Source organism: Bos indicus x Bos taurus, chromosome 13 (assembly GCF_003369695.1).
Source record: "Bos indicus x Bos taurus breed Angus x Brahman F1 hybrid chromosome 13, Bos_hybrid_MaternalHap_v2.0, whole genome shotgun sequence".
Classification (NCBI taxonomy): Eukaryota; Metazoa; Chordata; class Mammalia; order Artiodactyla; family Bovidae; genus Bos; species Bos indicus x Bos taurus.
In genome coordinates, this window is record NC_040088.1 from 32,075,951 (window position 1) to 32,088,949 (window position 12,999).

Here is a 12,999-nt window from a genome sequence, read left to right on the forward strand (position 1 = left end):
TTCTTTTTAAGAAAATATTTATTTGTCTGTGTCGGGTCTTCACTGTGGCATGTGGGCTTAATTGCTCTGTGGCATGTGGAATCTTTGTTCCCCAACCAGGGATTGAACCCTCATCCTTGCATTGCAAGGTGGATTCTTAACTACTGGACCACCAGGGAAGTCCCCTTAATTTCTTATTTTGAGGTATTGTGGAAAGTGTGTGTGGTTTTGTTATTTGGAATTTTAGATCTGCTGATTTGTAGATTTGATAATTTCTTGTTTTTAATGTTTTTTGACGCATATGTCAGGGTCATATCAATTATACTTTTATATGCATGTGACATAATTTCTTTTTGTCCCCTTATAACGCTTTTTGTTTTGAATGCTTTGTAGACTTCTAGTATTGTATTTGCTTTCTGTTAATATTTGCTTGATAGAGTGGAGTAACGCTGTCCAGGCATTTGTTTTGCTTACCCGAATTCAGCTGTATAAATGTGACAAAGCATGGTGCCAACGACTGCTTACTGCTTTAGTCAGTGAATATATAATGCAGGTGAGTTTAGGGATGGTAGACCACTGTTTGGAGGGGCACCCCTTATACTGTGAGCCCTTGATAAATGCAGTGTTGGTCTTGAAACATGAGGTTTGACTTTTACTGTATCGTGTTTCCTGAATGTAAGTCAGCTGCTCTATCAGTCTGCAGTGAGGAGCTTAAGATTTTGATTTACTCATTTTTGACTGAATGTTATTTTCATCTTAAAGCATCCAGCTCCTCCTTATGGGACTCCATTGTGAGTGTTTTACTGTTTATTTACCTTCAACCTATTTGTATTATCTTATTTTAGATGTCTTGTTTTATATAAGCATATAGTTGAATTCTCTGTTTTTGAACTGTTTTCCCGTTCCCCCCCCCCCCCCCCCCCCCCCCCCCGCCCCAGTTGTTTGAAGGTCTTATGTTCATTTTCTCTTCTTCTGGAGTTGCCTGTAAATTTTTAACACATTTAAACCATCACTTCTTTATTCTTGTTTAGAAATAATCAGAATCTATATTTTCTGTTCCCCCACAAGACAGAGCTGCTGCTTGCTTTGACTTCCCTCTCCTTTCTCTTCCCTCTTCGACTTCCTATGTTGAAATCATGTAAATATTTTAGTTCCGTGTTGCTTATTTTCCTAAAAGTCAGCATGTATTGCTTCCTGTGCTTATCATTGTTCCTTATAACTCCTATCTTGGGTGATCTACAGTATTATATTGGAGTGTATCTACTAACTTTCAGAGAAGGTCTTTGAATAGTAAATGTTGAGCTCTTTCATGCGTGGAATTGCCTTTCTCTTGTACTCCCACTTGAGAGCTGATTTGACTGAATACGAGTTTCACATTATTTTCCTTTTAACTTTGCTGGTGTTCTGTTGTCATCTAGTGTCTGTGTTACTGATGTGAAGTCTAATTTTACCTTTATGTGATCTATGTATCTTTGTAGGAATTCACTTTTTTCCTTTGGGAGTTTTCAGGATTTCCCGAAATTTCAATAAGATGTCACTGTAAATCTTCCCTTATTCCCCACAGAAAATTTCTAGAACTCCTAAAACATAGATTGTTGTGCTTTCTGGTTCTGTGTTTTATATATCTACCTTTCTTTCATACTTGAGGCATTTTGGGAGAATTTCTTTGTTTTGTTTCCCTTTTTTTTTTTCCTGCAGCTTGTTTGTTATTAAATGTATCTGTTGAACTTTATTTTGGAAAGAAATATTTTCATTTTTCTATTATAAAAGTGACTATTGAATATAATTTACATATAATAAATTATATCCACTCGAAGTGTACAGTTCCATGCATTTTGATAGATATACACAGCCATAAATCTCCCCTCTTGCCCCCAACAATTAAGATTTGGGTTATCACAGAGAGTTTTCTCCTACCCCTGTACAATCCTTCCCTCTCTCCTTCCCTAAGCCAGTGATTGGCTTTCTATCAGATGCAGAAATGGTTAGTTTGCATTTTCTAGCGTTTCATATAAATGGACTCATATGTTTGCGGAGAGTGTCTTTCACTCAGCCTTTTTTTTTTTTTTTAAATAAGTATTTATTTATTTGGCTGTGTTGGGTCTTATTTGCAGCATGCCGGGATAGTTAGTTGCCACTTGCAAAGTCTTAGTTGTGGCGTGTGGGATCTAGTTCCCACACAGGGATCAAACCCGGGCCTCCTGCATTGGGAGCCTGGAGTCTTAGCCACTGAACCACCAGGGATATCCCCACTTACCCTGTTTTTGAGAGTTACTTGTAGCTCAGCTGGTAAAGAATCCGCCTGCAATGTGGGTTCGATCCCTGGGTTGGGAAGATCCTCTGGAGAAGGGAAAGGTTACCCACTCCAGTATTCTGGCCTGGAGAATTCCATGGACTATATACAAGTCCATGGGGTCGCAAAGAGTCGGACACGATTGAGCTACTTTCTTATTTATTGTTATTATTACCTTAAGGGTATTGTTACCATTCCCCAGAATCCTTTTTTGGTTTTGAAAGCTTCATATATCACGCGAAATACTGGGTTGGATGAAGCATAAACTGGAATCAACATTGCTGGGAGAAATATCAATAACCTCAGATACGCAGATGATACCACCCTTATGGCAAAATTGAAGAGGAACTAAAGAGCCTCTTGATGAAAGTGAAAGAGGAGAGTGAAAAACTTGGCTTAAAACTCAACATTCAGAAAGCTAAGATCATGGCATCCGGTTCCTTCACTTCATGGCAGATAGATGGGGAAACAAGGGAAATAATGACAGACTTTATTTTCTTGGTCTCCAAAATCACTGCAGATGATGACTGCAGCCATGAAATTAAAAGATGCTTGCTCCTTGGAAGAAAAGCTATGGCAATCTTAGAAAGCGTATTAAAAAGCAGAGACATTGCTGACAAAGGTACATCTAGTCAGAGCTATGGTTTTTCCAGTGGTCATGTATGGATGTGAGAGTTGTACCATAATGAAGTCTGAGCACCAAAGAATTGATGCTTTTGAACTGTGGTGTTGGAAAAGACTCTTGAGAGTCCCTTGGAATGTACAGAGGTCAAACCAGTCAATCCTAAAAGAAATCAAACCTTGAATACTCATTGGAAAGACTGATGCCGAATCTCCATACTTTGGCCACCTGATGTGAAGAGTTGACTGGTTAGAAAAGACCCTGATGCTGGAAAAGATTGAAGGCAGGAGGAAAAAGGGACAACAGAGGGTGAGATAATTGGATGACATCATCGACTCAATGTACATGCGTTTGAGCAAGCTCCGGGAGATGGTGAAGGACAGGGGAGCCTGGCATGTTGCAGTCCATGTGGTCGAGAAGAGTTGGACATGACTGAGTGACAAAACAACGACCCCCCCTCCCCCAACTAGGAAATTAACATTGATACCACAGACCTTATTTAGATTGAGCCAGTTTTACCTTAGCTCTTATGTGAATGTGTATTTAGTTCTATATACTTTTATCACATGTGTAGATTCTTGCAGCCAAAACCATACTTGGCAATAATATCTTAATTTCTAATTTTTCTTTATGGCAGCTTATTCATTTTTAAAATTAATTTATTTTTTTTTGAAGTATAATTGGATGGCATCGCTGACTCGATGGACGTGAGTCTCAGTGAACTCCGGGAGTTGGTGATGGACAGGGAGGCCTGGCGTGCTGCGATTCATGGGGTCGCAAAGAGTCGGACACGACTGAGTGACTGATCTGATCTGATCTGAATTGATTTGCAATAGCTTATTTTTCATGGATGAAATCACCTTTTACCTTGGCCAATACTTATGGTTCTTTTAAAGCCTCCTCTTTGTTCCTGCAACTGTTTCTTAAGATGTTAGCATCTTGTTTTTGTGGTGTTGATTTCCCTTTTGGTAATTCTGGTTTGTAAAGTGATAGTCTCTGGTTTAAGGAATGCTGTTCTTCTGTCGGTGGGTGCCCTGTGAGTTTACTCATCTGTCAGGATGGATTGTAGGGGAGAGAGGGGAAGTGTGGCCAGTTGTAGGTGCTTCCCACTTCTGGGTAATAGTAGCTGTGTGGATGCCATACTGATTGTTGAGCTCAAGTGCCTGTGCTCAGTGAAGAATTTGCCTCCTTGGAGGCCGAGGAGGGGAGTGACTGGCCTGTGCAGTTGTGCCAAATGCATTTTCCCACCTTATGACTTACAGCTGCACCAGAGCCTGCTTCTGTTTCCCCGTGGCTGCTACCCCATCGACACCTTGAATGGAGCACTCCTCTGCTTCCCTCACCTTCATAGCTGCTTCCCATTTTAATAGCGTTTTTCTCTTGAGGGTTCTGGACAGTTACTGCCTCTGTCAGCTTAGTCCTGGTGATAGTGTCACTTATTGTTTCTCAGAATTATTTTAGAAAATCAATACATCTGTCTTTAGTCATTTCAAGGATTTAAGATGGGAGGAGAAGACATGTATAGCTAATGTAGTTTTATCTTGATCCAGTCTCCTTAAGGCATTTTTTGGGGATGGATTTTTGGGGGATGCTGTGCCGCATGGCACGTGGGATCCTAGTTCCCCGCCCGGGGCTTGAGCCTGCACCCCCTGCACTGGAATCATGGGAGTCTTAACCAGTGAACCTTCAGGGGAGTCGTGGGGTAGATTTTTGGAGATGGATATTTGAGTCACTGGTAAAGAATCTACCTTACCAACGTAGAAGATGCGGGTTTGATTCCTAGATCAGGAAGATCTCTTGGAGAAGGAAACAGCAACCCTCTCCAGTATTGCCTGGGAAATCCCGTAGACAGAGGAGCCTGGCGCAGGCTACAGTCCATGGGCTTGCAAAAGAGTTGGACACAACTTAGCGACTAAACAACAAATTTGGGTATTAACTTTGAAATACCTGTTCTATTGATGGCCATTTAACCCTGATTGACTGACATTGACCGCTGGAGCTTATAATGTTACACAGGGTTTGGAATTTCCTCTGCCTGTAAGTTGGGTTGGCTGTCACCGTGATATTTTTCTTTTTGATCTTTGTAGTTTTTTTTATAGATTTGCTTCCAGATCAGACAATCATATTTCTTCTCCCCCAGATCTTTTTGTTTATATTTTGTATGGTTCTTGGAAACCTCAGGGTATGAAATGGTTAATAAGTGTGAATTTAGTTTTCAGGGGGAGAAAAGCTGTTTTGACTTTTTTTTTTCCTTTCCTCATTTAGTTTTTCCTTGGTTTGGCTTGGATATTGGTGGAACCCTGGTCAAGCTGGTTTATTTTGAACCCAAAGACATCACTGCTGAAGAAGAAGAGGAAGAAGTGGAAAGTCTTAAAAGCATTCGGAAGTACCTGACCTCCAATGTGGCTTACGGGTCCACGGGCATTCGGGACGTGCACCTGGAGCTGAAGGACCTGACTCTGTGTGGACGCAAAGGCAATCTGCACTTTATACGCTTTCCCACTCATGACATGCCTGCTTTTATTCAAATGGGCAGAGATAAAAACTTCTCGAGTCTCCACACTGTCTTTTGTGCCACTGGAGGTGGAGCGTACAAATTTGAGCAGGATTTTCTCACAGTATGCATTTTTTAGCTTATATACAATTTATGGGCATTTGATTGTTAAAAATAATACCAATAGCAAGTGGTGGAATTGTTTCCATCTCTAATGGAATTTGAATTTTCTTGAGTCAAATTAAGATTAAATAGTGATAGGAATTGCCATTTAGAGATTGTTGTATAGTTTACTTTTTGCCCAATTCAGGTGAGTTGAGAATCAGAACCACTGTAAGCATAGCATTTTGTTGTTATTTTAGTATGAAAAAACAATAAAATTGTAATAAGCAGAGTACGGAACTACGAGTGAGGAGCTAATATCATTGTTTTGAACAACTAAATTGAAAAATAATTTTAAAAAATTAGTCATTTCATGTTAAAAAGTTGTTTCCAGTCTTATCTACCACTTAATTTTCTTAACCTCCTTGTTTCTTGGTGGTTTTACTATTTGGAAATATGAGGAGCTCAGGTCCAAAGCAGTGTTTTTTCCAGGCCTCAGGGCTAGTCAGAGATGTTGACAGTACTCTCTGTGCTTAGTCGCTCAGTTGCGTCTGACTCTTCGCAACCCATGGACTGCAGCCCGCCAGGCTCCTCCGTCCTTTCGGATTCTCCTGGCAAGGATATTGGAGTGGGTTGCCATGCTCTCCTCCAGGGAATCTTCCCATCCCAGGGATCGAACCCAGGTCTTCTGCATTTCAGGCGAATTCTTTACCGACTGAGCCACCGTGAAAGTACCATTTTGTTTTCCCCAAATGCCTTTTGGTGTATCCTGAGCTGCATGCTTGTTACCAGGAGTCTGGACACTAGGGGGAGCGCCATTGGGCACTTGATTTTGTTTTCATTCAGTAAGCGTCTGTAAGTCCTTGAGGCTAGGTCTTTTGAGGGTGGATGTGGGCATAGATGGGAGAATTGATAAACGAGTTTGCCAGGACTCTGATCTTCAGGGAGCAGTGTAGATTTAAAATATCTTCAGTGACCATGGTTTTTATGCCACCAGTGAAAATGTTATTGCAGAGATTCTGTCTTATGTTATTTTTCATCCATCTCCCCGCTTGAGTGTCAGTGTGTGTTTGTGACTTCTTTGTTTGTCCTCTATCTTCTTTCTCCCATAACCTGAGTATAACCATAAATAGGATTGACATGAATTTTATTTTCATTTATATTTTTTTGACATGAATTTTAAAATGAGGTTTTGCTTTGAGTTTTTCATGGTTTCTTTTCTCCCTGTGAGTTAATGGGAAGATAGCAGGAGGAGAGGAGGTCCCCTTCCTTTGAGGTCGTAGTGGACTCTGGATTGTAACTGATAGGTAAGGGTGAAACTGATAGGCATCACCACCCCGACAGACACGAGTTTGAGCAAGCTCCAGGAGTTGATGACGGACAGGGAAGCCTGTCGTGCTGCAGTCCATGGGGTCACAGAGTCAGACACGACTGAGCGACTGAACTGACTGAAAGAAGAAAACCTATGTATTTCTCTAACTGGAGAGGTGCCTTTGAAACATATTCAAAAACCATTCAGAGAGAATAAGGGCTTCCCTCATAGCTCAGTAGGTAAAGAATCTGCCTACAATGCAGGAGACCTGGGTTCAATCCCTGGGTTGGGAAGATCCCCTGGAGGAGGAAATGGCAACCCGTTCCAGTATTTTTGCCTGGAGAATTTTATGGACAGAGGAGCCTGGCAGGGTACAGTCCATGGGGTCACTAGAGTCAGACGTGACTTAGCAACTAAACCACCACCAGAGGTTGTGTGGTAATCCAAGGAGAGAGGCAGAGTAGCTTTTAGACCTTAGTTGCCTCCTAGGCGGTTGGGGTTTCTAATCTGTATGCATCAGTGCTGTTCTTGAAAACTGTATGAAACTGAAATGCCTTACTAATGCTGCTTGTGCATTGGGAGTGATGATGATTTAATAAACCACAGTGAAATATTTCTAATAATATGGAGTTTATCCTGTCTCTTTTTTGATGTGAATCAGATTTCCTTGTATTGAGTTTTCTTGTTGGTACAACACCTACATTATGAGTAATTTGATGAAATAACCTATGTATTAGACATATAACTATGTCAATTAGACTGAAATTCATTAGGAATAATGGCACAACAGGATGGGAAAGATAAAAGGAGGTCTTAGTTGGCATATAGTGGCAGAAAACTACTTTGATTTCTGTTAGGCCACTAATGAAAATGCTGACACTTGAGATTCAAGTGTCAGGAAGTCAAAATTGAATTCATTGTGACAGGGAGGGCATGAGCAGATGAAATAAGGACAGCCATGAACATTTTCAAGGGTTTGGGTTTTATCCGAGGAGTAACTTAATATTCTTAATTAGGGATTAATTAAGGATTAAAATGAAGTTACCTGTTAACTTCCATCTCCTCTGGATCAGAATAAATTGAATATAAATGTAATCAAACAAGAGTTGAATGAAAGAAGGAGGACTTAACGGGGCTAAACTTGGTTGTAAACAGAAATAGTTGTTTTATGGAGTTGAGGCATCTTTGTTGCATATATTGAATACATAGATATGCTGGTAGCATTTGTTTGAAGGTTGAGGTAGAAGTTCATAAGTAAAAAGTGAAAGTTTATATCATCTCTCAAGTTAGCACTGTTACAGGTTTGTGTATCTTTTTTGTTTTTCTGTGCATGACTGTGTATGACATAAACATGGGCATCTAAACATGGTTTTAAAGCTAGGCAGATTGAATCATTTTATAAAGAATTTCTCAGCTTACTTATTTTTTTTGACTTGTCTTGGAATTCTTCCCACTTCATCTTAATTGAGTAAAGATCCTCTTCATTCTTGGGATTTCCCGGGTGGTGTCCAGTGGTTAAGACTCCGCACTTCGACTGTGCAGGGCATGAGTTCTGTCCCTGGTTGGGGGGCTAAGATCCCACACACTGCATAGCATGCCCAAGAGAAAAATAAACAAAAAAATGTGCATAAGGATCCTCTTCATTCTTAATTACTATACAGTGTTCCATAATATGAATAATAATGTAATCATTCTTTCTGAATTATTTAAATGAAATTAAGTTGATAACACTTACTTATGTTTTATGGCCCGAGAAAGACTTATTTTATTTATACACCCACAATACAAATAACATTGTTCCTAACTTTCTAGTGGTTGTTTCATTGCTTCTTTTGTCCTTTTTATGGACAACATCCAGTAATTATTTACATACAGTCATTTAGATCATAAAGCAGATAACATTAATGTTATTTGCCTCTATCACAGGGACTCCAATATCTGGAATTTTTATTAAGAAGGCTTAATTTGAGTGGTGAATTCTCAACTATGTATCTTATGACTAGAAAATGACACTTTTAACTTTTAAATTTTGATTGTGCTAAACTCCCTCCACCCCCTGCAGGTTATCACCAGTTTAAATAGTGAAATCTTTTACTTTCTTTACTTTCTTTGGGCCCCCTGCGTTGGAAGGTGGAATCTTAATCACTGGATACCAGGGAGGTCCCCTGGCCACTTTCAGTCCTTTGGCTGGTTGTTATTAATATAAATTGTGGCCTGCTTTAATACTGCTGTATAGCCTTGAAGGTAGTCTTTGGAAGGTAGATGTTAAGAGTGCTTGTTGTTCGCACCATATGTTTCTAGGTCCTTGCGTCTTAGATTTCTTAGAATTTGATTTCTGATGGGACTGTGGCCTTAGCTGTGCTCCTGCCCTGTGGTCCCCATAACAGGTATCTTGGTTTCTGCTTGGGTTTTTGGCACATTTCTTCAGCTCCTGCAGTGGTTTATAGGTAGAGTGTATTGGATCTGTGGGAGCAGGAATCTTGTCAGTCCTTCCCTGTATTTGTTGTCTCCAGACAACAAAAGCAGATCTGTTGTGTAGTTCAGTTCAGTTCAGTTGCTCAGTTGTGTCTGACTCTTTGCGACCCCATGGACTGCAGCATGCCAGGCCTCCCTGTCCATCACTAACTACTGGAGTTTACTCTAACTCATGTCCATTGAGTCGGTGATGCCGTCCAACCATCCTATCCTCTGTCGTCCCCTTCTCCTGCCTTCAATCTTTGCTAGCATCAGGGTCTTTTCCAACGAGTCAGTTCTTTGCATAAGGTGGCCAAAGTATTGGAGTTTCAGCTACAGCATCAGTCCTTCCAATGAATATTCAGGATTGATTTCCTCTAGGATGGACTGGTTGGGTCTCCTTGCAGTCCAAGGGACTCTCAAGAGTCTTCTCCAACACCACAGTTCAAAAGCATCAGTTCTTTGGTGCTCAGCTTTCTTAATATATAGTCCAACTCTCACATCCATACACGACTACTGGAAAAACTATAGCTTTTACTAGATGGACCTTTGTTGGCAAAGTAATGAGTCTGCTTTTTAATAAGCTATCTAGGTTGGTCATGACTTTTCTCCAAGGAGCAAGCGTCTTTTAATTTCATGGCTGCAGTCACTGTCTGCAGTGACTTTGGAGCCCAAGAAAATAAAGTCTGTCACTGTTTTCATTGTTTGCCCATCTATTTGCCATGAAGTGATGGACTGGATGCCATGATCTTAGTTTTCTGACTGTTGACTTTTAAGCCAACTTTTTCACTTTCCTCTTTCACTTTCATCAAGAGGCTCTTTAGTTCTTCACTTTCTGCCATAAGGGTGGTGTCATCTGCATATCTGAGGTTATTGATATTTCTCCTGGCAATCTTGATTCCAGCTTGTGCTTCATCCAGCCCAGCGTTTCTCATGATGTACTCTGCATATAAGTTAAATAAGCAGGGTGACAATGTACAGCCTTGACGTACTCCTTTTCCTATTTGGAACCAGTCTGTTGTTCCATGTCTAGTTCTAACTGTTGCTTCTTGACCTGTATACAGATTTCTCAAGAGGCAGGTCGGGTGGTCTGGTATTTCCCATCTCTTTAAGAATTTTCCACAGTTTGTTGTGATCTGCTCTGTAAAGAATGCACAAATAATACACATCAATGAGCACTTTTGTGGTTTGTCTTATGTAAAGGACATATTATGCCTTATTAAATGGAATTTTTATTGCTGTTTGGCTTGTTAAAAAAATCTGCATATATTTTTATTTCATTACAGATAGGGGATCTTCAGCTTTGCAAACTTGATGAACTCGATTGCTTAATAAAAGGAATTTTATATATTGACTCAGTTGGATTCAATGGACGGTCACAGTGCTATTACTTTGAAAACCCTGCTGATTCTGAAAAATGTCAGAAGTTACCATTTGATTTGAAAAATCCATACCCTCTGCTGCTCGTGAACATTGGCTCTGGGGTTAGCATCTTAGCAGTATATTCCAAAGATAATTATAAGAGGGTCACAGGTACCAGGTAGGTCTTTTATATAAAGGTCATTGTTTATTCTTGATATCATAATGGGTTAAAACTGAGTTTTCCAGTATTGTTTATCAGTACATCTTCAAGAACTTGTTAAAATTATGTGAAAGGTATATTTCTATGGGATTATGCAAGCAAATATTGTTACTCTTTGAAAATTACGATTTCATGATCTACTTTTCTTTAATCTCTAATCCTGAAGTTTCATTGCCATAGTTTTACAAACTATCTCACAGCCTCATTGCGCCCATGGTCCCTGTCCTCAGGTAGTGTATGCTGTGTCTATACCATAAAGTAACCAAAGCTGCTAGGTGGCATTTATAAGGGGAGGGCAAGGCAAGATCCAGCCTTTGAAACTGGTCTAGATTTTACATGCATACATACACATATGTAGCTAGGGGATGTTGTGAGCTGAAAGTTGAGGTGCTGAGCAGTGGAAAGATAATTGGGGGAAGGTAGTTAAAAGGGAGGATTAGGTGGCAGATGAACATAAATACTTTTTGGTTTAAGGATTAGTGATCACTTGAAAAACAGGAGCTGGAGATTGGGATAAACAAGTTTCGAACATGTGTAAGTTAAAGAAAGGAATAATTTTGAGAGAGAAGACATATTCATGGAGGAGTTCTAGTAGGGTAGAGGGGGCTAAAGACCCTGGATGACAAGACTCTTGGATGAGGATGACGCGGGGCTTGTAATTGGAGAAAGGAAAGAGGTGCCACCGTGGTCCTGGTGGGCTGATCTGTACCTGAGGCTCCTGGTACCCAGCAGGTGCCCAGCGTGCATTGGGAACATAAGGAGGTGGGCCCTGTGTTTTGCCACTATGTTGGCTTATGTGAATATGTTATCCTCAAAGTGTCTGTTAGGTGCTTTGTTTTTATCTTTTCACAGACTTGTTTTCTACTAGTGGCATCTGCATAGTGGAGATGGGGCAAGATTGGATAGACACGTGAATATGGTCTTCAGTTCATAAACTCCACTTTCCTCTTCTTTTGAAAAATGTTTCAATACTATGTTTGTTTTTAATCACAGTCTTGGAGGAGGAACTTTTTTTGGTCTCTGCTGTCTTCTTACTGGTTGTACCACATTTGAAGAAGCTCTGGAAATGGCATCACGTGGAGATAGCACCAAAGTGGATAAACTGGTGCGAGACATTTATGGAGGGGACTATGAGAGGTTTGGACTGCCAGGCTGGGCTGTGGCTTCAAGGTAAGGGAAGGGGGCATGTATGCTCTAAGACATACAGGATGTACAGTGGAATGTTATCAGCTGTAAAAAAGAACAAAATCACTTGCAGTAACATGGACGAACCTAGAGAGTCTCATGCTGAGTCAAGTAAGTCAGAGAAGAACAAATACATGATATTTCATGCAGAATCTTAAAAAAAGCTACAAATGAACTTACCTACAAAACCAAAACAGAGTTGCAGATGTAGAAAATAAACTTCCCATTATGGTGGGGGGAGTGGTAAGAGGAGGAGGGAGGGGTTAATGGAAAGATCGGGGTTGACACATGCACACTGCTCCACATAAAACAGACCACTAGTAAGGCCCTGCTGTACAGCACGGGGAACTCGACTCAGTGCTCCAGTGTCCTGTGTGGGAAAGAATCTGAAAAGTAGATACGTGTGTTTGTATAACAGACTTTACTGTACACCTGAAACTAACACGGTATTGTAAATCAGTTATATATACCTCAATTAAAATTTTAAAATAATTCGGGAATAAAATACTAAGTATTGGGTCTTTTTTTACTCTTTAAATAGCTTTGCATGCTATGAAGTCAGCTGTTTAAAGTGTACAATTGAGTAGTTTCTAGTATATTTATAGAATTTTGCAGTCATCTTTGTAATGTAATTTTGGAATATTTTCATCATCCCAGAAAGAAACCTTGTTTCCATTAGCTCTCTCTTCCCATTCCCTCCCTCTTCCCATAGTTCCTGGTAAACACTAGTCTGTTTTTTGTCTCTATGTGGCATCATCATACAAGTGATTTTTGTGACTGACTTCTTTTACTTAGCATAACATTTTCAACGTTCATCCACGTTGTAGCATAAATCAGTACTTTGTTCCTTTTATTTGAGTAACATCCAATTGTATTGATATACAACATGTATCTTTTGGGTTTTAACTGCCTTAACAGGTGTAAAAGGATGTCTCATTTTGATTTGTATTTTACTGATGACTAATGATGATCACCA

At 40.1% G+C, this 12,999-nt stretch overlaps 1 protein-coding gene across 4 annotated transcripts in view; it reads left to right on the forward strand.

Moving 5' to 3' along the window:
- The window catches only part of PANK2 (pantothenate kinase 2), a 29,417-nt gene that overhangs the window by 8,288 nt on the left and 8,130 nt on the right, over nucleotides 1–12,999 (forward strand). For 3 of the 4 annotated variants that reach the window (XR_003514085.1, XM_027559377.1, XM_027559378.1), the window contains exons 2-4: nucleotides 5,160–5,512; nucleotides 10,543–10,796; nucleotides 11,832–12,008. Coding sequence is in view for 3 of the 4 variants with exons in the window: in XM_027559377.1 (XP_027415178.1) it covers nucleotides 5,160–5,512; nucleotides 10,543–10,796; nucleotides 11,832–12,008 (784 nt within the window). In the remaining variant the exon portion in view is untranslated. The remainder of the gene's footprint in view (nucleotides 1–5,159; nucleotides 5,513–10,542; nucleotides 10,797–11,831; nucleotides 12,009–12,999) is intronic. The other variant, XM_027559379.1, reaches the window with a different exon arrangement.